Here is a 26,440-nt window from a genome sequence, read left to right on the forward strand (position 1 = left end):
CCAGGAGCAGGGCTCTTGTCATTGCCCAGTGGCAGGCAGTCGGCAGCGGGCAAGGATGCTCTGAAATGGCAACCTGAGAGCACCCGCACCCCTAGCCTCAGGCAGCCAGCTCCGCTCAATCACCCCTTGACAGGGATTTCCCACCAGTGAGGGGTGTGCTTCAGCTGGTGTACTGGTTTCTAGTCGTAATTTATCCGGCGCCAAGTGTCCTGAGCCAGAGGTGTGTTTTTTCTACCCCCCAGAGGCTTTCAAGATCAATAAAGACTCGGGGCTCATCACATCCCGGCGGCGCTTGCAGTCCTACGAGAGGTTCAACCTGACTGTGGTGGCCACAGACAAGGGGCACCCGCCTCTCTGGGGGACCACCATGCTCCACGTGGACGTCATCGACATCAATGACAACCGCCCCGTCTTCGTCCGCCCACCCAATGGCACCATCCTGCACATCAAGGAGGTAAACCCCTTGAGAGGGAGCGGGGTCATGGCATGCCGAGACCATGGCCGGGAGCACTCCTGCCTACCGGTGGCAAAATCCAATCTCCATTTGCACTGGGGATGGAACAAGACCTTGATTTAACACGCAGCAAGAAGGTTTGGGTCATGGGGCTGAACGGTCAGCAACAGCCCCTCTCCATACGTGTTAGCGGGGATGTCGGGGCAGCTCTGGGGAACAGAAACCACAGCAACATGCAAAATTAGGAAACAGCCAGTCACTGTGTGATGAGTGGCAAGTGACAAGGGACGAAACACTGACATTTAAGATGTTTCTCCTTTCTGAGAAGCTGGGCTTGGCTCAGCCAGTCCTTGGCTTGCACATGGAGCAGCCACACGGCCGAAGGGAATCACGGCTCCTCGTTGCCAGCTGCCAGTTGGGTTTTGAGCAGGAGGAGCCTGCTGACCCTGATACAAGGGGGTTTGGAGGGGCAGGGGGAGCAGGGGGCTCTCATGCAATGCCGGGGCTGAGGGGCTGCACGTGTGCAAGCAGGAGATCCCCCTGGGGTCCAACGTCTATGAGGTCTACGCCACGGACAAAGACGAGGGCCTCAACGGAGCAGTGCTCTACAACCTGCTGAAAACCGGGGCGGGGAACAAAGACTGGGAGTATTTCAGCATCGACTCAGTCAGCGGGCTGATCCAGACGGCCATGCGGCTGGACCGGGAGAAGCAGGCGGTGTACAATGTGAGCCAGGCGGCAGCACACCCGTGGGGTGGCCGGGACTGTCCATGAGGCTGTGGGTCCGGTGCGGGGCTGGTGGGATGCAAGCGATGTGGTGGGGATGGGATCAGCTGCCGCAGTCATGAAGGTGTCACACCTTGGCAGGAGCTGGGTGGTTATCAAGCACCATGGGGGAGTTGCATCCTGGTGGGCCAGCTCCCAATTCCCTGTTAAATCCCCCCAAAATCCTACACCACTCAACCATCCCCTCAGACATGTCTCCTGGCCCACGTGGCTTTGCCCAGGATGGCGCTTTTGCCTCTCTCCCCAGCTGATCATCGTGGCCTGTGACCAGGGCCAGCCAGCCTATGAGACCATGCAGCCTCTCCAGGTCGCACTCGATGACATTGATGACAATGAGCCCATCTTCCTCAGGCCACCCGTAAGGCGCCGGGATGGAGGGGATGGGACACAGGGGATGCAGGGATGGGGATACCGGCAGGCACGTGTGATGGAGCATGCACTGCTGGGCGTCACCATGGTGGGGAGCACAATGGGACGCGTCCACTTTAATTTAAAGCCACCTCGATGCTCATAACCGTCCCTTCTCCTGGGGTCTCTGGCAGAGGGACAGTCCCCAGTACCAGGCACTCTCCGTCCCTGAGCACTCACAGCCAGGCACCGTGGTGGGAAACGTCACTGGGGCAGTGGATGCAGATGAGGGCTCCAACGCCATCGTCTACTACTTCATAGCAGGTGGGTGCCAAGTGGGGAGGGGATGGGCAGCTCTATGTCCCCCTGCACACCCCTCACCAAGGGTTTCCATTGCTCCCAACATCTCCTCACTGCCTTTCTGCTCTGGTCAATGGGCAAGGTGGCATTTTAGAAATGCCAGCCCAAAGGGGACTAATTGGGGTCCCCTTTCTGCACCCAGCTGGGAACCAGGAGAGCAACTTCCATCTGAGCCGGGAGGGGAAGCTGCAGGTCTTGCGAGACCTGGACCGGGAGAAGGACCCATACTACTCCATCATAGTCAAAGCGTCCAGCCAGAGGAACTGGTCCCCTCCCCGGGGCCAGCAGGCAGGCAGAGCCCAGGCCTGGGACCTCAACGGGGACCTGACCATTCAGGAGGTGCGGATCTTCCTGGATGACATCAATGACCAGTCCCCCCAGTTCACCAAGTCAGAGTACACAGCAGGTAAGGGGTGCCAAGGGCTGGGAGGGCACCAGGAGCCGGAAATGCTCCAGGAAAAATCCAGCCAGATGAAGGGGCAGTGAAAGCCAGCCTGACCCCATGTCCCCGGCCTGTCTCTCTCTCAAAGGGGTCGCCACCGACGCCAAGGTGGGATCGGAGCTGATCAGAGTGATCGCAGTGGACGCTGATATAGGCAATAACAGCCTGGTCCTGTACAACATCTTGGGTATCCGCTATATCAAGCAGCACTCCAATGACTCCGAGGAGGTGGCCAACATCTTCAGCATTGGTGCGTATGCTGCATCCCACAGGAGTACGAGTCTGTGGCCAGAGACATCCCCCGAGACCAAAGACATCCCCATGATGAAAGACATCCCCATGACCAGGGTCGCTAATGCTGGGCTTGTGACTGTCCTTCCCCCAGGAACCCTTGATGGAATCCTGCGAACCTTTGACCTCTTCACGGCCTACAACCCCGGCTACTTCGTGGTGGACATCATGGCCTCTGACCTGGTGGGCCACAACGACACGGCCATTGTGGGGATTTACATACTGCGGGATGACCAGCGGGTCAAAATCATCATCAATGAGATCCCTGACAAAGTTAGGCAGTTCGAAGAGGAGTTCATCAGTCTGCTCTCCAACATCACAGGCGCCATTGTCAACACAGATGATGTGCAGGTAGTCATCCACCTTTGAGGTTGCTTCAAGGGGCGGGTAACCTTCCATGTGCTGCTTGGGAGGTCTCCTTTGAGGGTGCCCTGTCTGTTTAAACCATAGACACCCCTGAGCTCTGAAGGTGATGGATACACCCCAGGCTGGGGTGTATCAAAGGGGTCCAGGCCGACCCCATGCCAGGCCTGGGGGTCTCTTGCCACACAAGCACACCTCGGGGCACCCTTGGGAGATGCCCCGGGAGGAGACACCTCTACTGCACTGCAGACCTTGCTGTCTCTGCTCCCCAGTTCCATGTTGACAAGAAAGGTCGGGTGAACTTTGCACAGACAGAGCTTCTGATCCACGTGGTGAACAGGGATACCAACCGCATCCTGGACGTGGAGCGGTACGTCACCTGGCCCGTCACCCAGCCCATTGCCTGGCCCATTAGGTCCTCGGGGAACCTCATTAATGCCAAGATGCCCAAGCACCCCTTCTCTTCCCAGGGTGATTCAGATGATAGATGAGAACAAGGAGCAGCTGAGGAACCTCTTCAGGAACTACAATGTGCTGGATGTGCAGCCCGCCATCACTGCCCGGGCCCCAGATGACCTCTCGGCTCTGCAGGTAACAGCCCAACTGGGGGTGGAGATGGCTACTGCTCGCAGTGGGGCGATGTCCCTTCACATCTTCCATGGCCCGGAGGGATGTTTCACCCAAATAATTTTGGGCGGGTGCCCACTGCTGGGTACTGGCTCCGTGCTGGAGGTGGCCACTACCCCTCTGTCCCTCCCAGATGGCGATCATCGTGCTGGCCGTCCTGCTCTTCCTGGCTGCCATGCTCTTCATCCTCATGAACTGGTACTACCGGACAGTGTGAGTAATGCCGGGGCTCTGCCCCACCGGCCGCAATCTCCCCACAAGCTGGGGGGACCCGCATGGCTGCTCCCGGCCCTGGCAGTGCTGGCAAGCAAAGGAGGGCACCAGCTTCTCCACGCTTTCCGCGGCAGTGTAGTTCCTGAAGAGGTTCCTCAGCTGCTCCTTGTTCTCAGCCTGAGTTCAGAAACTGCCCCTCTTCCCCCAAAATATAATGGTTTTACTACTGATGTTGCCTCTCCCCACCAAACTCGCCGTCCTTATAGATAGAGGGGCTGTTTGCCGGGTTATGGCAAATCTGCACGCACACCCCCTCTCCTTTCGAGCATCTTCATTTTATCCGCTGTATTTCTTTCACAGGCACAAGAGGAAATTGAAAGCCATAGTGGCTGGCTCCACCGGTGAGCAGTGTTTGGGGTTTTCCCGTTGCGTGGGACGGCAGGGGGGATGAGCAGCATGGAGGGGGCACTCGTTGGGGATGCCAGCGGGGTGTAAGCTGGAAGCGATCCTGCCCAGCGAGGCACGATGGTGGGAGGCTTTCCGCAGCATCCACGCTCTGCATCGTCAGCAGCATCCCGGCGTGTTTCTCATGCTGTTGGTGCCTTTTTGGTCGCCAAGTTTCCCTCCCCAGTAAAGAAGTGCCACCCTGTTTGCTGCTTGTCCCACCAACAGGCCGCCCTGTAACCCCTGCCCCTGCCTTTCGCAGGGAACAGAGGCTTCATGGACATCATGGACATGCCAAACACCAACAAGTACTCCTTTGATGGGTGAGGTTTGCCACCTCGCGGGATGGCAGGTTGCTCCCGAGAGAGGGACGCCTGGGTTTTGTGGCCAGGGATGGGCAGGAGGTGGAGACGCGACACCTCTCTGCTCTGCGGAGGGATGCGGTCAGGCATGCCATGTGGGGCATGACGCTGACCCTGGAGCGGTCGCTTGCCTTGAGAACTTTCAAAGCCAAAAGACCTTGTCCCTGTCCAACTCCATCTCTGCCAACTCTGGCCAGCTCTGGGTAAGCAGAGATGACGGGCGGCTGTCGACACACGTCTGGATCCAGAGCAGCCAAATTCCTGGCTGCATAGGGCAGGAGGAGGCAGCGCAACCTCGGCATCCAGGCTCTGGATGGGGTTAGGGATGCTGCCGTTGTTTGCTTGTGCTGAGGGCTGTTCCTCTTCCCGGGCAGGGCCAACCCGGTGTGGCTGGACCCCTTCTGCAGGAACATGGAGCTGGCGGCACAGGCGGAGCATGAGGACGACCTGCCGGAGAACCTGAGTGAGATCACCGACCTCTGGAACAGCCCGGCCCGCACCCACGTGAGACACGGCCCCCACCGGGATGCCTCCTCCCCTTGCCCAACGCCCATGCCACCTCCTCAGCCACTCTCTCCTCCCGCAGGGGACCTTCGGCAGAGAGCCCTCTGCGGCCAAGCCCGAGGATGACCGCTACCTGCGGGCAGCCATCCAGGAGTACGACAACATTGCCAAGCTTGGGCAGATCATGCGGGAGGGACCCATCAAGGTGAGTGATGAGTGTGGGCATCCTCCACCAAGGAGGGTTCTTCTACCACTCTGGCTTCCAGGTTTACGGCCACGGCGCCAGAGGGTGATGTTGCTCTAAAAAATGCTGGGATGAGGCCGACCTCCCTCCACCCAAACCATCTCCCCTGGGTAACCTGTCATCTCTTCCCCTCCGCCCAGGGCTCTCTCTTGAAGGTGGTCCTGGATGATTACATGCGCTTGAAAAAACTCTTTGCCCAGCGGATGGTGCATAAGGCCACCGCCAGTCAGGGGGACCGCTCCTCGGTCTCGGAGGTAGACGGGGTGTGCATGGGCGTGGGGAGATGCTTGCCGTGCCCTCTGGGATGCAGTGTGTCTTCCAGCCCCGCAGCCTGCAGTCGCTCCCCACGGCCACAGTTCCCATCATCCAGTGGTCCCCCCATTTCCTGCTTGGCCAAAACGAGCCAGACGCTGGTTTTCCACTGAGCCTGTTGGCTCCCTGCAGTGCCCCAGCTCTTGTGATCCTCCCGTGTTTCCTCTGAGCATCATCAGCACCCTCTCCCTTGGTCTCTCCCACCCTGGAGGAGGACGCCCCCCTCTCTGCGGGGTGTGCTTTGTCCATCACCTCCCCGTCTCCCCACAAAGGCACAGACGCTCTGCCGAGGCTGGTCAAGATGCTGGAGGTCCCTGCACACACGTGGGGACATTGTCCCTCCCTTCCGCCCCTCCGGGCTTACCCACCCAGCAGTTTTTTGAGACAGAAAGGCTGGGACAGAGGGTTTTGGTGCAGGAGGGCTAGTATGGGATTAAGCAGCTCCTCCCGCAGCCTTGCCCCTCTTCATGGGGGGCAAAACGTGGGGCAAAGAGAGTGGAGGAGAGCACTGGGATGGGAGACACCTTTCAGCCCCCTGTCCCTCCTTGTCTTTATTCCCCTCAAGCCCCAACCAGCCTTGCCTCGACTCCTTTCCTTGTTTGCCTCCTGCCCCACCACCTTCATACAACCACAAATCCCAACCTGGGTCCGAACCCCCCCTTCCTTGGCTGCTGTGGGGGCTGCTGCCAGACCCACCACCCGGCTGGCAGCCAGTGCCTGAGCTGGGGCATCCATGCGACAAGCGAGCAATCCGGCTGGACACCATCATCGTGCTGGTGATCTTCATCACCACGCTCTGAGGTTGCTTCAGAAGAGGAGGGTCTCGTCTCTCCTGCTGGGCTCCAACTTTGCGGGAGGTTCAGAGTCCGGGAAGCCAGGACCGCGGTGGTGATTCCTTCCCCCGTGGACCTTTTGCAGCTGATCCAGAAGGAGCTGGAGGAGGAGGAGGAGCACAGCCCCGGCCAGGGCAGCCTCCGCTTCCGACACAAGCAGCCGGTGGAGCTGAAAGGTCCTGACGGCATCCACGTGGTGCACGGCAGCACGGGCACGCTGCTCGCCTCCGACCTCAACAGCCTGCCCGAGGACGACCAGAAGGTGCTGGGTCGCTCGCTGGAGACTCTGACCGCCGACTGTGGGGGCTACAGCGACCACAACGCCCGCACCGAGTCGGCCAAGTCCACCCCCTTGCACAAGATGCGGGAGGTGATCATGGAGAGCCCGCTGGAGATCACCGAGTTATGACGAGCGGTGGTGGTGGTGGTGCTCCTCTAGGCAAGCCGGGGCCAGCGGGGATGAAGCACGGAGCAAGGGGGGCCATGGTGGGGGCTGGGGGCACCCCAAGACCGGTGCTCGGCCCCCCCTTCCCCTGCAGAAGGAGTCCAGGCCAACCGGTGCAGTTCGCTCCAGCGGCCTTGGAGAGCTTGGCCCCGGGAAAGGGCTCTCAGGACCGGTTTGCTTTTACTCACCTGTCATTTATCCATGAAAGCATTCATTTTTTTTTATTTTTCTTATTTAAAAAAAAGAAGTGGGGTTTTTTTAAAAAAAAAAGAAAAGAGAAGCTAAACGAATCTAATGAGTCCAGGCTGGGCAGCGGTGAAGGCACGGTGGAGCGAAGGCGCGGATGAGGTGCCACCGCGGTGTCCCCAAGGCACAGGCTGAGGACAAGGAGCTGTCACACCTCGACCACGGGCACGGGGAGGGCCAGGGCAGCGTGAGACCAAGTCCGTTTGGCATTAACGTCACCTTTCCGGCAAGGAAAGACAAAAAAAAAACAAAAACAAAAAAAAAAACCAACAAAACCCAACAAAAACCGAAGACATTTCTCCATTTTGCTGGCTTTACCAAAACATGTTGCGACGTCAGAAAAGAGAGAGACTGACAACGACTGGGGCTTCTGGATGTGGAGTGCTCGTGCGTGTCTTTTCTTGCCCTTTTCTTTCCCCTCCTCTCTTGCTTTCGGGTTTGTTCGTTGAGGGGGGGGGCGGTTTGTTTCCAATCGTAACTTTGTGGAGAGTTTCGGGCACGGTCTGTTACGGGACTCAGAAATACACTGTCTATGGCTTTGGGTAACCTGTCTGTCGTCCTTCCTCCCCGGCCCTGACGGATTCATCGTACCCAAACCAACTTTTGAAGAGAAAAACCCCCTTTTTCCCCCCCCTTAATTCACCCCTCCCTCCATCACCTTCGCGAGACGCCACCCCAGGTGTTGCTGCACCCCAGATTTTGGAGGAAGCATTAAAACTCCCCCAGGTTTGCTCCCCACCCCCGGCACCCCAGGAGAACGAGGAGGGAAACAACAAGCTGGGCTCACGGGAAGAGTTTATTTGCAGCGAGATGCTCCTGTGCACGCTCAGGACCGGCTGTCACGGGCGTCCCCCCTCCCGCAGCGGGGAGGGATGAGCCAGCACCACACTGTTCCCCCCACCGCGGCTGGGTCAGCACAGGACCCCCCCGGCAGGGATGTGTGCGTGAAAGGAATTTTTTCTCCCCCAAAACTCACTCATTTTCTTGTTCGGGGGATAATTAATATATATATCTATCTATCCAGCAATGGGCTGGACACTAAATCAGTGTGCTGCAAACGGGCATTGCAAAGACAGGCATTGCAAGTAGATTTAATCCACTTCTAACTGGTGACCCGGGGAAAAATAAAGTAAAATAAAATATAAAGCCACCCCGATTTGAAGAGGGACCAGCAAAGGGGGCTGGGCTTGCCAAAAGCCGATGAGACCTGCGGTGTGAGGCTGCCTTTGGGCAGCAGAAACCATCCCAGCCCACAGGGACGGATCCACGTCGCAGGATTTGGGCTTTACAAGCATGAACTGGTGGGATGGGGATGGAGGGGCATGGGGATGGGGATGGGGAGGGATGGTGGGATTTTGCAGTCAGCCAAAGAGACAGAGAGGCTGAATCTCCAGTCCTGAAAATACTGACGAGTCCCTTAACCTGATTTGGAAATCCAAGCCCCAGGGGTGGAGAAGGAAGAGGCAGAGGTGGCTGGGGTCCCCCATAGTCCCCGCCGGGGTGGTGAGGCCGGTGGGCTCCTGCCGTCGCCGTCCATGGATGCGGGCGCATCCCAAGGGAAGGGGTCCGGGATCCTGAACCAAAGCGGCGGGCAAGTCCAGGCAGCCGGGGAGGAGGCTCCTAGTTCCATAGGTGACGCCGGCAGTGCTCGACGGCCTGCGCGAGAGACGGGGAGAGATGGTGGGGGGAGACGGGGACTCCCAGGACCCTGCTGACCCAGGGGAGGGGACGCAGCCGACACTTACGTTGCACTCAACCGCCGTGGCCATGTTCTTGCACCAGTAACGTGGGCCCCAGGCGCAGGGGTCTGAGCCCAGGAGATCCTCCTTGGGTGAGTCGCAGGCTCTTATTTTCTGCATTGCGAAAGACAACATGGGAGAAGGGAGGCAAAACACCCAACCTCATGGACGCACTGCGACCCTGCTGCCGTCTAGGGGAGCAGGCGCAGCACCCGTGGCACGGGGGCACTTACGGTGCAGACGAAGTTGGGGTCCATCATCTGCACAAGGAGCCGCACGGCTGCCGGCTCGTACTGGACCACCAGCGCCTCGCACTGAGAAGGAGAGAGGGGGTAAGCCCAGTTTGGGGCTGGGGGGGTCCCCGCCAGGCCGGGCGCTCCCCGCTTCCCCATCTCACCTTGCTGGTGAGCGGCGTGGGCAGCAGCTCACAGCCCTTCTCCAGCACATCACCCAGCTCTGCCAAGGTCTCGTTCTTCAGCAGCTCATTATCGAAGTAGGTGATGACGATCTGGCAGACGTTGCAGAAGGCGCCCGCACCCACCGCCAGCTGCTCCAGCGCGGCAGCCCCTGTGGGACATGGCGGGGGGACGTTAGCACCCTCCCATCACCCCTCTCCCCAAGGACCCAGCGTCTGGGTGGCACCCGGGGACCCCTATCTCACCTCGGTGGGTGTCCCCGCTGCGGGGACAGCAGTGCAGCATGGTGCAGACGGCCGCCGGGTCGGTGGCCTCCAGCAGCATGATGACCACGGCTTTGCCGTAGGAGTCAACAAAGTCCTTGCACTGCCCGATGACACCGTGGGGCAGCATGTAGCACACCTTCTCGATGTCGTTCACCAGTTGCTCCTGCCGGGAGAAGGCGGGTGGAGGGATGGGGAGACCCCCTCCCGCTTCCTTACTGCCTGCTCCCCACTTTGCCCCCCTCCCTGGACCGCAGCGGTGGGACTCACCTCCGTCACGTTGTTCTCCAGGAGGCTCTCGGCCGCCTTCACGGCGAACTGGCACATCTCACACAGCGGCGTGGTCCCCTCCCCGTCCTGCCGGGACGAGCCAATGGGACACGTGCCCAACAACCCCTCCAGAACCATCCCCACCAAACCAACCCCTGCGAAAGACATTTCCCACCTTGGAAAAATTGGAATTCTCAAGGGGGGGGGGGGGGGAAGTAAAATAAGGCTTCCCCTCCCCGGCATTTGGATTTGAAGGAGCGCGGCAGAAACTAAGGGGGGTTCCCCGCTTACCCCTATCACGCTCAGGACCTGCACCAGCTTCTCGGTGAGCAGCATGTGGAGGGGCAGCGCCGAGGCGGAGGAGCAGAGTCCCAACCGGCCACACAGCTCCATTGGGTCCTGGGGGGGGAAGAGAGAGAGAGAGAGACACCCCAAATCAGGTGGGCATCGCCCCCCCCGGCAAGGTGAGCCTATGCCCCCCTCCCCTCCCCACCAAGGGCTATTTCAGATTTTTTGGGCACAGGTCTCGCTTACCTCAGCCTGCTGCCGGCGGAGGGGGCAGAAAACAGCAAGGAAAAAAATATAAATAGAAAAAAGAATTAGAGAGGTTGCAAGCCAGAGAGGGGGGGAATATTTAAAAATTTGTAGTAATATAAAGCAGTGGGTTTAATTAAAAAAAAAAAAAAAGAGCAGAGACCCACACTGGCCAATGAGGCCCCCTCGGCCGTGCCTCTCGCCCCCCACGACCCCCCCCAGCACCCACCGCCCCCGGGAGCTGCTCACCAAGTGCCGGAGCAGCTGGGCAGCCGTGTCCGCGTACGCGACCAGGTAGCGCTTGCACTGTGGAGACGGGGAGACACGGCATCAATCCCCGAGTGGAGACACCCCACCACCCCAACAGACCCCCCACCACCACCACAGCCCACCACAGCGTGGTGGCGGCGAAAGATGCTGCCATGGTGGGCTGGGAAGGAGGAAGGGGGAGCCCAGCGGGATGCCAGCGGCCTCACCTGCCGCTCCAGGCCAGGCGCCATGCCCTCGCACACCCACTCGGTGCCGGCCACCAGCGCCGGGGCCATGGCAGCGTCGGTCCCCAGCTCCAGCTGGAGGGCGGCCACCAGCTGCAGGCAGTCCCCGCACACCTCCTCCATCTCCTGTGGGACAACGCGGGCAGGGACACGTCAGTACGCCCCCCACCCCACCCCCCCCCAAAAAAAAGATAAAACCGAGCCCCAACACACACATGGGATTTAAATGCCAGTGGCAATCTGGGGCAGCTTTTTGGCCAGCATCTCTCTGGTCCCGCCCCCCCCACATCCTGCCGTATCCCAGCCCCAAATTGGTGAGATCCCTAATCAGATGCCATTTCAGCTGTGCAGTAATTTTAGGTGTTGGGTTTTTTTAATTATTGTTAAATATACAATGCTTAGGGGATTCTTGCCCTTGAACAGCATCAATGGCATTCTTGCCGGTGCCGCGGTACCTGGGCCTCGCCGCGAGGCGGGTCCTGGGGATGGAGCAGGAGGGGGATGTTGGTGATGAAGGGGATGCCCAGGTCAGCGAAGTCCTCAGCGGGGCCTGTGGAGGCCGGCGGCGGCTCCTGCTGGAACTTCAGGGCCCCCGTGGGGCCCTCCCGGGGCTGGCACAATTTGATGGTCCCACACACCACCTTTGGGTCCGACTGGGGGAGCAGAGGGGTGGGGGCTTGGGGTGGTGTCTGCCCCATTGCCCTGCTCCCCCCCATCCCTGGGTCATTCCCGTCCCCATCTCCGTCTTGCAAAGGTTTTGTCCCAAGCTCCAAAAGCCTCCCTTGCCCTGTGAGCCCCCAAGTCATCCCAAACCATGGAGAAACACAAACCCAAGGGTTTTCCCTCCCCGGGCCAGTTACCAGCACTTGCTTGCCCAGCTGGACGAGGATGAGGATGCCAGTGTCCACCATCCTCTTGCACTTGACAGACCAGTCCTGGAAGGGCAGGTACTGGCATTTCTTATCCAAGAAGGCCCGCAGCTTCTCCTAGGTGACAAGGGGAGAGCTCAGGGCTGGGCTGGCCCCACAGTGGAAGAGAGGGGGGCACATGCCAGCCCCACACCCCCCCCCCCAGCCTTGACCTACCTCAGTGCGGTTGTCCTGCAGGATCTTGCCCACCACAGAGACTGCCACCTGGCACAGGTGACACGGGATCCCCTTCTGCCGAGAGAGGAGATACCTCGGGATGATGCCACAGCACCCAGACATCCCCCCCCCCCCCGCATCCCGCCTTCCTTCCCCAAATCCCACCCCACAAATGAGGGGCACCGCTCATTTTTGTCGCTCACCCTGCAGACACATTGCTGCCCAAGAGCATCAGCAGATGCTCCTCTGGGTGCCCAGTACCGGCGTGGCCAGATGAGGCTTCTCCCCGCAGCCCATCGTTTTGGGGCAGGATGGGCACGTCCCGCCATCCCCCCCTGCCCCGCCGCATCCTCCATCTCCCAGTGCGGTTACCCCCAGGGCCTGGTCCCAGACGGTGATCCGGCAGAGCTCCAGCGTCCCACACTTGGCCGCCGTCGCCACGTCGCGGCACCAGTCCTCCGGCCGCTCGTCACACTGCTGGAGGGGGCTGGCCCTGGCTGTGGGGTGGTGGGGAGAGGAGACCATCAGCCACCTCCCCGGGCACCCCCAGACCAGCTCCTGCACCACCCTGACCCCATTTCCCCAGCCTGAGGTGCTCCTCACCCTCCCGCCATGATTCACCCAGGGCTTTCACAATGGTGGTGGGGTGGTTGGGTTTTATATATGGTTTTACGAGCCCAGCAAAGACCGGCTTCATTGGGCCACCACGTGCTTCCAGGTTTTTTCCAACAGGATGCTGCAGCAGCTTTTGGGCCAGCATCAAAAGCAAAGCTAATTTGGGGGATCACCCTCAGCCTCGCAGCAGCACCCTTCGACACGCTGGGGAGGCGGCTGCTTGTAAAAAACCAGCAATAAATCTTGCAAAACGAGCAAACTGGGGGTGCCAGCGCTCACGGTTAACCACGCCACAGCTCCCGGCAATGATTGAGCAATGCCAGTTTTGGGGTGGTATTTTGTTGGGTTGGTTTTTTTGGTTTTTTTTTTTTTAATTCATTTCCTCCCAACGACAGCATTTTCTCCTGGCTGCAAATCCCCGGCGTGGCAGCAGCGGCGGTGGCGTGGCGCAACACCGGTGGTTTAATTGCCACCTCGGCGTGTCAGGATTAATTTGCGATGGGGCAAGTGTTTCTTCCCACCGGGGGATGCGCCCACCCAGGATGTGGCCGGAGGGGGGTGGCGAGGAGCCGGTGCATCCCAAGCCCTTCGCTGCCCTGCTTTGGCCGGGACCTGCTCCGGGAAGAAGGGGGGGCACATGGGGAGCAGCACATGGACAGATGGACGGACAGACCCTGCTGCATACCCTCTTGCAGCTGGCGTTCTTAAGAACAACACCCCCCCCCCGCCCCGAGAACATTCGCAGACAGCTTTTACCACCCTACCCTTATCAGGTTTCTCCCCAAAAGCTGCCTCTCCCACATCCCGGCTCATCCACGGGATGTGTTGGGGCAGCAGCTTGAGATGCTCAGGGCCACCCCGGCAAGTCCCTGGAGGTGGGACCAGTGGGAAAGGGTGTCCCCAGCCCCCCCCCACCAGCCCTGCCTTCTCCCAAAAGCGCTGGCGCAGCTCGGGTGGTGCCTCAGCCCCGATTGCCCCATCCGGCTGACGGCAGCACCGGGGCAGGAGCGAGCCCCGGGGCAGGGTGAGTCGTGTGTCCCCCTCCCCGGTTTCCCATGCAGGGCTTCTCCCACACACCTCCCCAGGAGCGCGGTGTCGCGGTTGCCACATCACCTGAGAGATATATATTTAATTTATTGGGTTTTTTTTAACCCTGGCGAACAAGAATGGCAAGTCAGCGGAAGCTTTAAGGGGCAGCACCAAAAAAAAACCCACCACCACGAGGAGAGGGGAGGTGACAACTCCACAGCCTGTTCCTGACCCACAGACACGCGCATCTCCCGCAGCCCCGTGACGGAGACCGGACCGGCGGCGACGGACGCTGCCAGCAACGGCATGGGGGGATTCGGCTGGTCTAAAAGACACCGATGGTTTGGATCCCTCGCGGCTGGGTGCTTACTCCTCGCTCTGCCCAAGCTGAAACTCGGGCAACCAGTGCCGGGCCGGAAAAGTAATTAATACTAATCATAAAGCCCAACTGCTGAGAGCAGGGGGAGCTTCCCCGAGTGGAAAACATCCCCACCGGGCAGGCAACCGGTGCAACTGGTGCCCCGTGAGCTCTCCTCCATGTTCCTGAGCTGTGGGGGTGCTGCCTCGTGCTGATGGGCACCCAGGTAGCAGGACATTGGGCAAATAAAGTGATTTATGGCAAATCCCCAGCACAGAGCACAGGATGAGGCAGGGATGCTCCCATGCTGCCGTGGTGGCCCCAGGTTTGCCAGGACGGCCCTGTTCCTGACTTCCAGGCCCCTGGGATGGGCTTTGCTCAGGATGGGGATCCAGCAGCGAGCTGTGGATCTGGCAGGGCCGTGCCGGCATTACGTGGAGCCCCGGAGCGCGCCGGCCAAGCCGGCCAAGCAGGTTGTGACGTAAACCCCGGGGGTGGCGGCGTGGGCCCCGGCGCCCGAGTTCCCAGCTGGGCGCACGCCCCTGTTACAGCGAAAAAAATCATAAATACACCCTTCCCAGCATCAAAATCCTTCTCCGAGGCTTGCTGTGGCCCCCCACAGCTGGTCCTGCAGCCCCACCAGCCCCACCGTGGTGCAGCTGGGCCACCACCGGCTTCCAGGGCAGATGTCACACCAAGGACGGACGTGCGGAGCGTGGGTGAACATTCCTGCTCTGCCTGTTGGTGGCTGGAGGACCTTGGCACGTTCCCACCACCACGTCACGCGTGCGAGGGCATAAGTCCTCCACCGCAAAGCCAGGTCATGTCGGAGGAGCCCGATGGGCCGAGCCGGGAGTAATTAGGGCGCAAAAGGGGTTCTTCCCTCTAAAAAGGGTTGGTTTTTTTTTTTTGCCTACAACAACAGCAGGGATCCATGGCTTCCCCAGGAGAAGGTCCACAGGTAGGATTAGCACACAGAGCCCCAAAGCCCTGGTGATGAGGGGTCTCCAAAGGTGCTCAGGGCTGCAACTCTGCACCCCCATCACCCTGCTAGCCACAGCAGAAGAGGTTTCCTGCCTCCTGCACCTCTGAGGAGGTCCCTGAGGAAAGGGACAGCATCAGGTGGCACCATGGTCCCTCCCTTGTGCTGGGACAACAAAGCAGCTTTCCCCCAAACGGCACGTACACAGCCACGTCCCAACGCCGAGGGCAACAGCCAAAGCAGCCCCTCTCCCCCACGGCTGCCAAGACGCCCCATCAGCTGGCCTCCCTCCTTCCCTACCCCAGGAAAACACCGGCTCCATGCAAATCCCTGCTGCCCGGAGAAGCAGGAGGGGAGCACAAGCCCCTTTTTGCCCCGAAACCATCTTTCAGGGCAGAAGTCACAAGGCCCATGTCCAGGTGGGCAAGAGGTAAATCAGGCGGTGGTGGCACCTGCCCCGGCTTTCCTCTGGCCTATCTCCAACACCAGGGAGGGACGAGGAAGCTTAAAACACTATAGTTTTGGGGTCCAGAGGGGTTTTCCGGGTTCTCCTTGAGTCCTACCCCCAGGCCTGGCCTTACCTTGGTGGGAAGCCAGGCACACAGAAAGGATCAGCACCCAGCCACTCCATTTGCTCTCCATGCCGTTCCTATGACAGTTCTCAGTGGCTGGTTCCTCTCCCGTGCTGCTCCCAGACTGAGGAATCTTGGATGGGTTGGGATAGGTAGTGAGAACCCCACACCTACGCAGGGCAATTACCACACCCCTCTCCTCAACGCCTTGATTATAAAATCATCCCCCGGCCTGCCAGCGGGAGGGAGGGACCGGAGCCGGGCAGGTATTCCCGGGAAGCCAAAACCAGCCCAGAACCTGCTTCCCAACGCTAACCCTGCCACCCCTGGCTGCAAAGGGTGGGGGACAAGTGTCCCGCTGCCACACCAGGGAGCCATTCTCTGCGCTCCTCACCGAACAGAGCACCATCCATTACAAAAAAAAAGGTCGGGGCGCAGATATCAGAGACCTGCAAATTCAGGACAAGTGAATTAATGGTGCATTTAGAGGCTTAAAGCATTTAAAAGACCTTTGTTTCATTCAAAGCGAAGCAAGGGAATGAAGACAAGAGGAAAGCGTTATGGCTTGAAGAACGCACAAACAATTTGTTGTTGTTTAGACAATTATTCTCCCACCCCACGGCGCACCCGCTGCCCGCCACCTGCAGGACCGGCCCTCGGCCGCCGGGCGGCAGCACCCCCTTTAATGATCCCGCTCTCGGCGCTCATGAGGGTGATGAGCGGTGACGGCTCTCAGCCCGCTTGAGGCCAGCCGGGCACCGGAACCACTTACCGGGCTGCGGGGCTCCCGGCTCTCGGCCCCGGCCGCACTCGGAGCCGAGGCAACGGACAGCCTGCGCCTCCGCACCAAAAACCTGCAGAATACAGTCGGTTTTCGCCCCGGAACGAGCCCCGGGGACGCTGCATCGCTCCGCGCGGGGCACTAGGACCGGGGGGGGGGGTGACAGCAGGGAGTCGGACGGGGACCAGGGAGGGGGCTGGCGCCTCATCCACAACGTAAAAATCGGTGATTTTTTGCTTTCCTGCATGAAAACGGTTGTTGTTTTTCAGTCCTTTCCAGCTGCACAAGTCCAGGTGGATATAGCTTTCCCGGGAGCCCCAAATTGGGATATTTTCCCCCCAAAATTAGGGGGGGTGGTCCCCCAGCACAGACCCAGAATCGGGGGGTTCGGGGTATTTCTGTGCCGCGGCGGCAGCTCCCGCTCGGTCGTGCGCGGCCCCGCGGGGGGAAAGTCCCCGCTTTGGGGGAATTGGCCCCAAATCAGGATGGGAAAAGGGGGAGAAGGAGAAGGGGGAAGGGGCGGCTTTGGAAAGTGCTTTGATGTCTTCACGAGAGACTAGAGGGGAGGGCGAATTTCTAAATCCTTTCTACAAAGAGCCTTTCTTTGCATCTTAGAAACCTCGTAGAGCATAGGCATTTACGCCACTATATCTATTTACGGACACACAGAGATATATACGCACACACTTCGAGAATACCTGTTATCTATTTAGACTTGTATAGGATATCTGTAAAGAGTCAGATCTATTTAGACTTAGATGTTAACACTTATTATACAGAACATCTAATTAGACTAGCTATCTGTTTAGACATATATTCTGACACTTGAATAGCTCTTTATAAATAAATCTTTCCAAAATCTTTTCGTAGTCTTCTGATGCCCAAGGCCAACTGATGCTTGGCCAGTGTCTACCCCGGTGCCTGTGGCGACGGCTGCTCCCTCGTGTGTGCTTTTCTAGCTGTCCTCTGTCGGCAAACTGCCTGGTGCAGCCCCAGCACACCCCATCATTTGAGCTCCCCGGAGAGATTTTTCTGTTGATCTTTCTTTTTTTTTTAATGCTTAAAACAAGCAGACATAATTTGGGTGGGAGCTTGGTGGGAAACTCAGTGCTCCCAGCTGATGTGCTTTTGATTGGCCCCACCACGTCCTCGCCTCGCTGCCTCCTGCAGCCCCTGCATGCCAGATCTTCAGGCCAACCCGCTCGGCATTTTCTGTTCCCTTTTCAATTCTGCTTCTCTAAAAGCTGCTGGGGGTGAAATAAAGAAGTTAAGTTTATTTTTAATTCACAGCAGACATTTTATAAACCTGCAGTGCTGAAGATTTTCTTTGACAGGATGAGAGCAGCCAGGCCAGGGGGGATGCCTGGCGAGAAGAGAGGCTGGCAAACCTTAAAATAGTGGCACCAGTAGAAAATGCCTCTCATGTCCCCATCCCGGGGACAGCCAGCAAGGCCAGGCTGCTGCTCTCCCAAGCCAGTGGGAAGCCTTGTGTTTGCCGGTTTGGCTTTTTAAATCTCTGGCACAGAGAAAAATGGGGATTGAGAAGAGAGGGGGGGGATCACATGCAGACTGCAAGCGCGTTTCTACTGGTGCCATTGGCTTTGGAGCTGCGCTGCAGGGAAAAAGATGCCCTCAGGCGCCTATCAGCATCTTGGTAAGGTCAGCAGCATCCTCAGCTGGGAAAAATCTGGGTCTCCCTGCTCTCTAGACATGGAAAACTCCCTGCCTCGGCACCCTGCTCTCCCAACGTGCCATTTGAGGCAGGGAACTCTGTTTAGGATCGACCAAATAAAGCTCCTTTTGCCTGATGTTCACGGCTGGGAGACTGACCCAGACTGAGAGTGGGCTTTCCTTTCTGACCAGCCAGCGTATGAGGAGAAACCCCAGCAAAAGGGAGCTCATGGTGCTAAGCAGCAGCAGTTACCCACTCTGAGCCTTAGCGGGAGAGGAAGTGCCTGCAAAACCATGACTTGTGCCATCTTCTCCCCTCCGAAAGAAGGAAATGAGAACTGCCTTTTTTTAAGAAGTGCTCAGCACTGAGAAAACCCCAAGGGTGACTCAGGTTTTTGGGTGCTTAGCACCTGGTAGGGTGCTGAGCTATTCGGCCATGTTGCCCACTGGGTTTTGCTCGGGATTTGCAAGATTGCACCAAGCTTTCTCCATGCTCCTCTGAAGCCCGTGCTGTAAAACGAGAAGGTTTAGCTTTGCTAGGTGGCAGGTTAGCTGCTAACTCCTCTTAAAACTCCCATTGATGGTGTGATAGTGGAGCACAGGCACACACCAAAGTGCACACCCAGGATGCTCTCCGCTGCGGGGTGTCCTCCTCTTCTGCTCCTCACCAACAACGTCACGAGACGGTCTTAAAAGTATGCAAACCATTTCTGGCTATGGTGAGTTATTAGTATCTTAGCCAAACCCTTGGTGTCTAGAAGTTTGTGAGACGGTGTAGTTTTATCAAAATGTTGGTGAAATATTTAGGAAACTTGAGACTGAAAGAGGGTCCTCAAGCTGAGCACTCTCTTCAATGAGGTATATCGATGCGGCTTAGTTCCTTACCCCGTTGTGTCATTTGTATCTCATCTTTTCTGCTGGTCAATTTCATGATGTGCTTAAATCCATCTAAGGCAGAGGAAGAGAAGAGACCATCCTGGGCTCTCTTTCTGTCCCCAGCATATGTTCTCTCTCCCTTCCCTTGCATCACTTGCAGCAACGTGAGCCTGAAAACTTATCTGTTATTGCTTTTCCTTTGCAGGGTGAGTTTCGAGTTGGATCAGGAGCTGATTGGACCCAATCAGGGTCAGTCTGTCCCTGGACATGGAAGCGGCAGGAGCGCATGGCCAGGGTGCAAGAGGCAGCAGGGCAGCCCCTTCCAGCACCAGTTTGGGCACACGCTTTCACTCCGAACGTCACCTCGGACCCAAGGACACCTGATTTAGCCCTGTCCAGGCACACGTACGTTCATCCTATTCTGAAACACCTTTCGGGTTCGAGATTCCCCAGTCTCTGGGCTGAAGGGTCAGAGCTCATTCTCGCACGTGACTGCTCCTAGTTTGTTTGACCGCCAGTTTTTTCAGGGGGGTTAATTCTTCACGGAGCTCAGCCACTGTTTGCAGAAGGGCAGGCGACGGACGGTGGCTTCTGACATTCCCCTAGTAGTCATGCTGTAGCCTTGTAGGTCTGCTGACAAAAAGGAAGATAACATCTCTGCCTGGAAACCTTGTCTGGCTTGGTGATAACCAAATCCTTGCTACTTAACCCTTACTTACTAAGGGTACCAGGACCTTTGAAGCCTTGCTGACAACAGGGCAGGGTCTTTCCAAGGAAGAAGCTGAAACAAAAGCACTGGCGCAGATGAAGAGAGAAGCAGTATCTGCCCAGAAGCCAGGGGACTTCACCAGGACATCCACAGGGTCAGCCAAGCCCTGTAGCTGGATCTCTGGAAGATCCACCTCTAGGAAATGGCACTGCTGCATGCTGGCAGCCTGCACGGAGGAGACATGTTTCTCCACCTTTGCAGCTCTGGACGTGGTGGGTCTCTCATTTGAAGGGTGTGTTGCAAAGCAAGAGATGGCGTGTGACACAGGGCAGGACCCTCCTGGTGTAAAACCCATAGGTCTCAGAGAGAGAGAGAAGGACCAGGTCCACCTTGGAGGTCACTCCCGCTTTGTGTGGACACCTGTAGGAGGAACTACCACTACACGATGGTCTTTGAGTGCAGCAAGAGAACAATTTGACCTGCTGTCATCAGACCAGCTGCTCAGCTAGGAAAAGATAATGGGGAAACCCAGACGCTTTTGCTAGAAATCACTAAAAATTCCACATATTTTCTGATTTCCCCAGGCAGCACCAGGAAAACCAAGTAAGAGCAAAACCCCGTTTGCTTTCTAAGCTCCCCTGTGAAACAGGAGCAGCTCAAACCTGATAATCCTCATTTTTATGGAAAAGCAGTTTCCAAATCTCTCAGGGTTAATAAACTCTCATTTGCAGATCCGTTAGCATGGACAGAACATGGCTCTGAACCTTGTCCAACTAAAGGAGCACAGAGAGAGATCAGCTGCAGCTGAACAAAAAAATGATAACCTGAGGGGAAGCAGCTGTTGGGTAAGCTTTAAAGGGCAAGGCCTAATGGAGGGAGTTTCTTTCTTACAAGGTTAGTGGCAGGCTTCTGAGATGTTCTGGGTCAGGGCCTCTCTCTGTCCTTCTACAAGCGATGGATTTGACCCAGTGTGTTAAGCCAGGAGTGACATTTACTGTTCTGTGCAGAGCGGTTTCTTGCATTTTTCTCTTTTCTATGGGCTTAGCTGTGCTTTTGTTCTGCAGCTGGCTGGATCACAGTGCCCAGGGTTGAAAGCTAACTCCTACGCCTCTCTGCCCGTCCCTGGGGAAGGATGAGAGGGGTTTTGTTTCTTCTCTGACGTTCACCCTGGCAAACAAAGCATGTCAGAATGGTGAGTTTTGGCCTAGTGATTTCCTGGCTGTAGCTGAGCTTGTGTGGGTGCACGGTGCTGGCTTTTCGCAGGTCTGTGATTTTACAAGCTAAGGGTTAAAATAAGCCTTTGTTCAACTGGTGGATTTTTGGGAAGAGGTGAAGAGCAAGTCTCAAAGACACACATTGGGTGATAATCATGGAAACTGTGATTGCCATGGAAAGCCAGGCTGCAGGCTGGCATCACTTCATTAGTCACAGCACTGCCCATGGAATCCATAAAACATCTCTATCACCCTGGGTTTGCTGTTTTGAGGAGATGCTCAAATGTTCCTCCAGCTGCTGTTGGATGGATAGTGGGAAGGACACAGGAGGGGAGGTTGCTACCAGGGAAAGGTGCTGCTGAGTTCTCCTGTAAAACCCAAAGGTGTTAACTGTAGCTGTCTGCCCTACTCATGCTGCACTCCAGCTGGCTCTTTTTCCTCATCTAAAACATGCTTTTTGCTCTGTGAGACTGGAAGGTGAAGAAAGTTAAGAGGCTTCAGAAGTTTGACACAGGATCACTCTGTCAGACTTGGAGCAAGTGAGGGATGAACGCTGCAGTGGGCAATTTGCTCCCCACCATTTAAATACCAGACTTAGGAGGGACAGTGGAGGAGGGAGACTGAGGCTCTGACTGTGCTTTTAGCCTCTTTTTTTTTTTTTATAAGAGGGCAGAGGGCAACCATTCAGATGGCCGTGACTCTGGGCATGGGTTCTGGTGACCGTAAGATGACGAAAGACCTTGTGGTGGAAGCCACAGTCACTGGTCTTGCCACTTTCCCCCACTGCATCCTTGTGACTTTGATTAATCTGCACTTGTGCCAGTTTTGGCCAGCTGCTGTTGCAGACTCCACTGAAAGCCACTGCCTGGCTAAAAAGGTCCTTGACTGCGCAGCTGAGGTGCGATCGCATGTGAGGAGGTCCTGCCTGATGCTTCCTGGGTTTGTGACCTAAAAAAGGGATTGGAGACTTTGCAACAGCATAGTGACCGGCAAGCAGCGGTCCACATGTGGTTCCTGCCTGAGTTCTGGGTCTGTTTATCAAGATCTCGAACTATATGATCTCCCCAATCTATTTCCACTCCTTTCCTTACACACCAGATAACACCCTGTTTGCACATCCAAATTTTTGAGGTTGGCATACTTGGGCCTTTACTAGCAGTCCAAACTCTTCTGCTTTGTATCATCTTCCCCAAATAATGACATGTTCCCCTCAGTGCCTTCCTTTTTGTTTTGGATAATGAGGGAAGAGAAAGCAAGTAGTTTAACAGCAGAGGAAATTGTATGAAGAAAGTCTGGGGGATGGGTGTCTTCTCAGTTTGGTTCCTTACAAGAGACTTTTTGTCCCCCGCCAACTCTTATTTTTTTGTCTGCAAAGCCTATAATGCTTTTCCTTAAAGCCGTGGTTCCCGGAGTCCCGTGATTATCTAATCACTTCTGTGCGAGCTGAACCAAGTCAAAGCAGATTTTCCATCTGCTGTGAAAGGGCTGGATTGAAATAATTCCACACTGCTGGAAAAGCCTTTAGAGCTTCCAAGTGTAATCCTTGAAAACCTGCAAAGCAGAAAGCAAACAAAAAGAACTCAACCCCATATTTTGTAAAAGCTTTTTGGTTTTGGCAAGCAAATTGCGCCCATTTTTGGCTGGCAGCGCTAAATGCGAGGTGGTGGCATTTGGAGCTGCCGGGCCTGTGTTTGGAGACAAGCCCAAAGGCAGGTAAAGGAGGAGGAGGTGGAAGATGAGGATGGGGAACGTGTTGCCTTTTACCTTGGAGTGAACGCATGGAAAAGAGGAATATCAGACTCTGCCCTGTGACACCTGAGCAATGCTCCGTTTTGTTCCCTGAGGATGGAGCCATGTGGCGCTAACACTTGCTCTGTGAAGGGAAGATATTCTCCCCTCCACACCAAAAATCACAGTGAAAGAGAGACCCTCCCCACTTGGGGACCCCATCAGGGTTAATGGCAAGGCCTGGCCTTGCCTTGCCATTTGATATTTGCTTTGGAAAACGCATGCCCTGCTTGGCAGCCTGCTCTCCAGGGTGTACGCGAAGCTCCCTGCAAGTGCCTCCTTTGAAAGCTGACAGAGTGGTGGTCTTCAGTGGTGTGTCCCAAGGCCACACCGCTGATGTCCCAGCAGCCTGCCAGGGTATGTGCAGGGAGGCGTCAGCGAGGGCTGGGCGCCGGGACTTTCCTCCTCCTAGGCTTTGAAGACCCAAACTAAAAATCTGATTACTTTTTGAAATGCCATCCTTTGAGAGGGGCCAGCTAGGCTGTTTTTTAATAGGTTGGTATTTTCTTTTTTTTTTTCTTTTTTTTTGATAGAGGTGATGCACTAAAAGCACCTTCTGGAAAGTGGCTCTTCATGAGACAGATGAGCCTGCAAAGAGATGTCTGCTCGAGGAAAACAGTGGGGAGCTTCAACGCGACAGCATGAGGTGACAGAGGGAGGAGAGGCACGCATAGGTGAGGGCACTCTTCTGTTCATCCCTGTCTTTTACTGCCAAAATCCTAAAAAGCATCAAGCCTGCTCCTGTTATTGGAGGGGAACTTAGTTCCCAGTAAGCAGCTCAAGTCATCTGCTTTGAATCTTTATAGACAAGCTGGGAAACAAAAGGGGTAGTGCTTCCTGGGGGCTGCTGGGGAGCTTTTTTTTTTGGTTGCAGCATGAATGGGAACCAAAGGTGTCCTAAAATCATCCTCCCCTTGCTTCATCAGACTTTATTTTCTAGGGATTTCTGATATATATTTTTAAATATATTATTCATTTTCCTTTATTTTCTTCCTGGGTAACCTAGATGTGTATTTCTAACGTGTGTGTTCTGGTTGGTTGTTGTTGTTTGGGGTTTTTGGGGGGGCCAGGAAGTAGGATTTACAGGAAAAACATGTGACTTAAATCTCCTTTCCATTTATAAAAAGAAAGCTGTTCCTCCTTCAAAGGTTGTGTCAGAAGCTTGTCTGGCTGCTTTCTGCTTTTACAACCCTGAAAAGATGACACAATGAGAGCAGGAACGGGATTCCGCATCTTTGCGCGCATCCTTTAAAGCATGGGTTTTAGAAGGTGACCCTGCAATGTTGATTCCCCCGTATTTAGGAGGAATCATCTGCTTTTCTGGCGAGACTGTTGTTGTTCCAAGTCTTGCTAGCGCTGGTCAGAAATCCTGGCTCACGCGGGCAAAGCGTTTATGGCTGCTGACTCTCTTTGTGTTGATCTACTTGGTTTGAAGTAACAGTTGCCCTCGCATGTGGCCAGCCTTGGAACAGGGGTCTAATCCCAGTAAGCAGTTCCTAAAATGCTGCAGAAGCCTTGAAACAAAATGCAGCTTGTAACTAAAATGTAAAACTTGTGACAGCTGACAAAGGAAATACTGAAATGAGAATTAGCTGCAGTGATTGGAGGCTTTATGTTACGCTTTGCTTGGAAAATCCAGTGCACTTGATGTGACCCCTTTTTTGATAATTAAGTTGTGGCTGAGCTGAACGTGGAGAGCGTGGCCCGTGATCCTGCCAGTGTTAATTGTGAGCTCTGCTGCGGCACAGCCGCCAAAAGGGGATGGTCCTCAACTGCTTTCACCCTGTGCTGCCACAAGCGTTCAGACACCGAACTGGATCCAGGGGAACACTGCCCAGGGAGAGGGACGGAGCAATCCTAAAGCCGTACGGGTCGCGGTCGCTGGGCTGGGCAGATGTCTAGTCCAGACGGGACCCACAAGCCAAACCATTTGGTGAGTCACGGGGAGGCTGGAACAAACTTCAAACGTGTCCAAGGCTCTTCCCGAGGCTGCCAGGCTGTAATTTGTGGCTGGCTTTGCTTCCTCTCTGACAGCTTGCTGCAGCCTGGGTGGAAATGCAAAGTGGTTTCAAAAGCCAGGCTACTGCAGAAAATGCCTCTATTTATTTTTAATTTTAACTTTTTAAATTTTTTTTTGCAATGAGAATGCTTATCCCGCAGAGCTGGCTGCAAAACCAGAGCCTGGAGGGGCCTCTGGCTGGCTTCCCAAAATTGCCAAACAGAGACACCTCACGTGCGCCGCTTGTGCAAAGCGGGGAACTGGGCCCGAGGAGGAGGAGGAGGGCGAGGCCAGGGTGGAAGGAATTTATGTGCCGTAGGCATGACAAAAACCGAGCATCAGGCTTTCTGGAGCCAGCCGGGCTCCGGTGCCAGCCCAGTCAAACTGGTTGGTAGGGGAAGCACCTCTCCTGGACGCCAGCCCCTGGAAAGTGACTCATGTCTTTTGCTGCAGGACAGTCCCCCGCTTGGCCGCAGCTTTCCAGCTTGAGCAAGGACAGACTCTTCCTACTCACTTTCTCCATGCAGAGCATGCACTTCCCAGAAAATGGGGCTAAAAAAATTTAGCCCCGTTTTTAGGTTTAGGCAAGGAAGGCCCCTTTCTCTCCCAGCCACAGCAAAGTGACTCAACTGTATGTGACTACCGACAAGCCACAGTCCTTCTTGAGAAGCCTCATCTGACACCTTATCTGAGAGGTTTATCTGCTTGGAAAAAACCCAAACAACTCCAAATCTCAGCAGAAATTCAGCAAAAGCGGAAGGTGGATGGCTGCAGTTTGCACCCTCGGTGTGAGGTCTCTCTTCATGCAGTTGGCTTCTTGCATCTGTGAGCTGGACCTGGTCTCGACGGGCTGAGCTGCCCTTTGAGGTTTCCCCACTCTTGCAAACAGTCCCGTCGTCGATGGCAGATGGCCAGAGCTCCAACTCTTGATGCCCTTTGATATTCATTTTTTTTTTTTTAATCCCATTTTTAAGTGAGAAAACTAGCAGGCAGTATGGCTAGAGCAGGAAAGCTATGTCATGGTGACAATTTGTCATGAAGCTGCGGGCCAGGTATTATATGCTCTGTACTTGGTGGTGGTGGTGGGGAAGTCACCAAATCAACTGGAATTGGTGAAGCTCCAGGGAAACCTGGGCTACTAGTTCTCTTGGTGCCCAAAATGAGAACAGGTTGGGGGTGGCAGCTGCTAGCTCAATGCTAGGCCTTCCTTACCCCTGTCCTTCAGTTCCCAGAAGAAAAACACCCTGCCTGCTGAAATAGCTCTCCTGTTCCAGACAGTCTTATTTAACCCCCCTTTTTAAATATTCGTCACAAAGCTGGGTGGGTCTTTTTTTGTGTTCCCAAGCTAGTAGCTGACCGCTGGTTAGAAAGTCAAGGTGCCTTGTCAGCACTTTGTGTGCGCTCCTGAGATAAGAGAGGCATGCTCAGCCCTGCCTAGGTAAGGTGGCTTTAGCACCAGAGTAAAGGTTGTTTGTTTAGTCTGGCCAAAATTGCTGTTTTGGGGGGGTGGTTTTCTGCATGGTTGATTCAGTCCAGGTGCGTCTGGCTCCGGTTTGGGAATTGCCCAAGAGCTGTGGCTCCCGATGAGGGGGGACAGCAGAGGCTTGGGATGAAGCTGTGCTGATGGGCAGGGGGCAAAGGGCTTGTGTGAGCATCGAGGTCTTCCACCGTGTCTCGCAAAGAAGAGCGAGATAACAAGCCTCCCACAGTGGCCTCTTAGCTTGGCTTTTAATTTTGAAAAGGTCTTCATAAGGAGAGGAGAAATGATACC

General features: G+C 56.0%; 2 protein-coding genes across 3 annotated transcripts in view; one reads left to right on the forward strand and one right to left on the reverse strand.

Annotated features, from left to right (window-relative positions):
• CDH23 (cadherin related 23) overlaps window positions 1–8,837 on the forward strand; it is a 213,113-nt gene extending 204,276 nt beyond the window's left edge. For both annotated transcript variants that reach the window (XM_074591549.1, XM_074591548.1), the window contains 15 exons: window positions 243–454; window positions 986–1,180; window positions 1,488–1,598; window positions 1,783–1,912; window positions 2,091–2,354; window positions 2,479–2,640; window positions 2,776–3,032; window positions 3,317–3,414; window positions 3,515–3,635; window positions 3,805–3,884; window positions 4,245–4,285; window positions 4,591–4,651; window positions 5,065–5,194; window positions 5,277–5,399; window positions 6,669–8,837. In XM_074591549.1, the coding sequence (XP_074447650.1) occupies window positions 243–454; window positions 986–1,180; window positions 1,488–1,598; window positions 1,783–1,912; window positions 2,091–2,354; window positions 2,479–2,640; window positions 2,776–3,032; window positions 3,317–3,414; window positions 3,515–3,635; window positions 3,805–3,884; window positions 4,245–4,285; window positions 4,591–4,651; window positions 5,065–5,194; window positions 5,277–5,399; window positions 6,669–6,992 (2,309 nt within the window). In that variant the 3' untranslated portion in view covers window positions 6,993–8,837. The remainder of the gene's footprint in view (window positions 1–242; window positions 455–985; window positions 1,181–1,487; window positions 1,599–1,782; window positions 1,913–2,090; window positions 2,355–2,478; window positions 2,641–2,775; window positions 3,033–3,316; window positions 3,415–3,514; window positions 3,636–3,804; window positions 3,885–4,244; window positions 4,286–4,590; window positions 4,652–5,064; window positions 5,195–5,276; window positions 5,400–6,668) is intronic.
• On the reverse strand, window positions 8,636–15,731 carry LOC141745366 (prosaposin-like). Its single transcript, XM_074593043.1, has 15 exons — window positions 15,641–15,731; window positions 12,448–12,572; window positions 12,076–12,150; window positions 11,851–11,976; window positions 11,446–11,643; window positions 10,973–11,116; window positions 10,746–10,802; window positions 10,497–10,505; window positions 10,254–10,361; window positions 9,963–10,049; window positions 9,675–9,858; window positions 9,411–9,580; window positions 9,247–9,327; window positions 8,991–9,127; window positions 8,636–8,930 (listed from the first exon to the last, which is right to left on the reverse strand). The coding sequence occupies exons 1-15, from the start codon at window positions 15,699–15,701 to the stop codon at window positions 8,636–8,638; spliced, it is 1,857 nt and encodes a 618-aa protein (XP_074449144.1). The 5' UTR covers window positions 15,702–15,731.
• Between the last annotated feature and the right edge of the window lie 10,709 nt (window positions 15,732–26,440).

The sequence above is a fragment of the Larus michahellis genome, chromosome 6, assembly GCF_964199755.1.
Source record: "Larus michahellis chromosome 6, bLarMic1.1, whole genome shotgun sequence".
NCBI lineage: Eukaryota > Metazoa > Chordata > Aves > Charadriiformes > Laridae > Larus > Larus michahellis.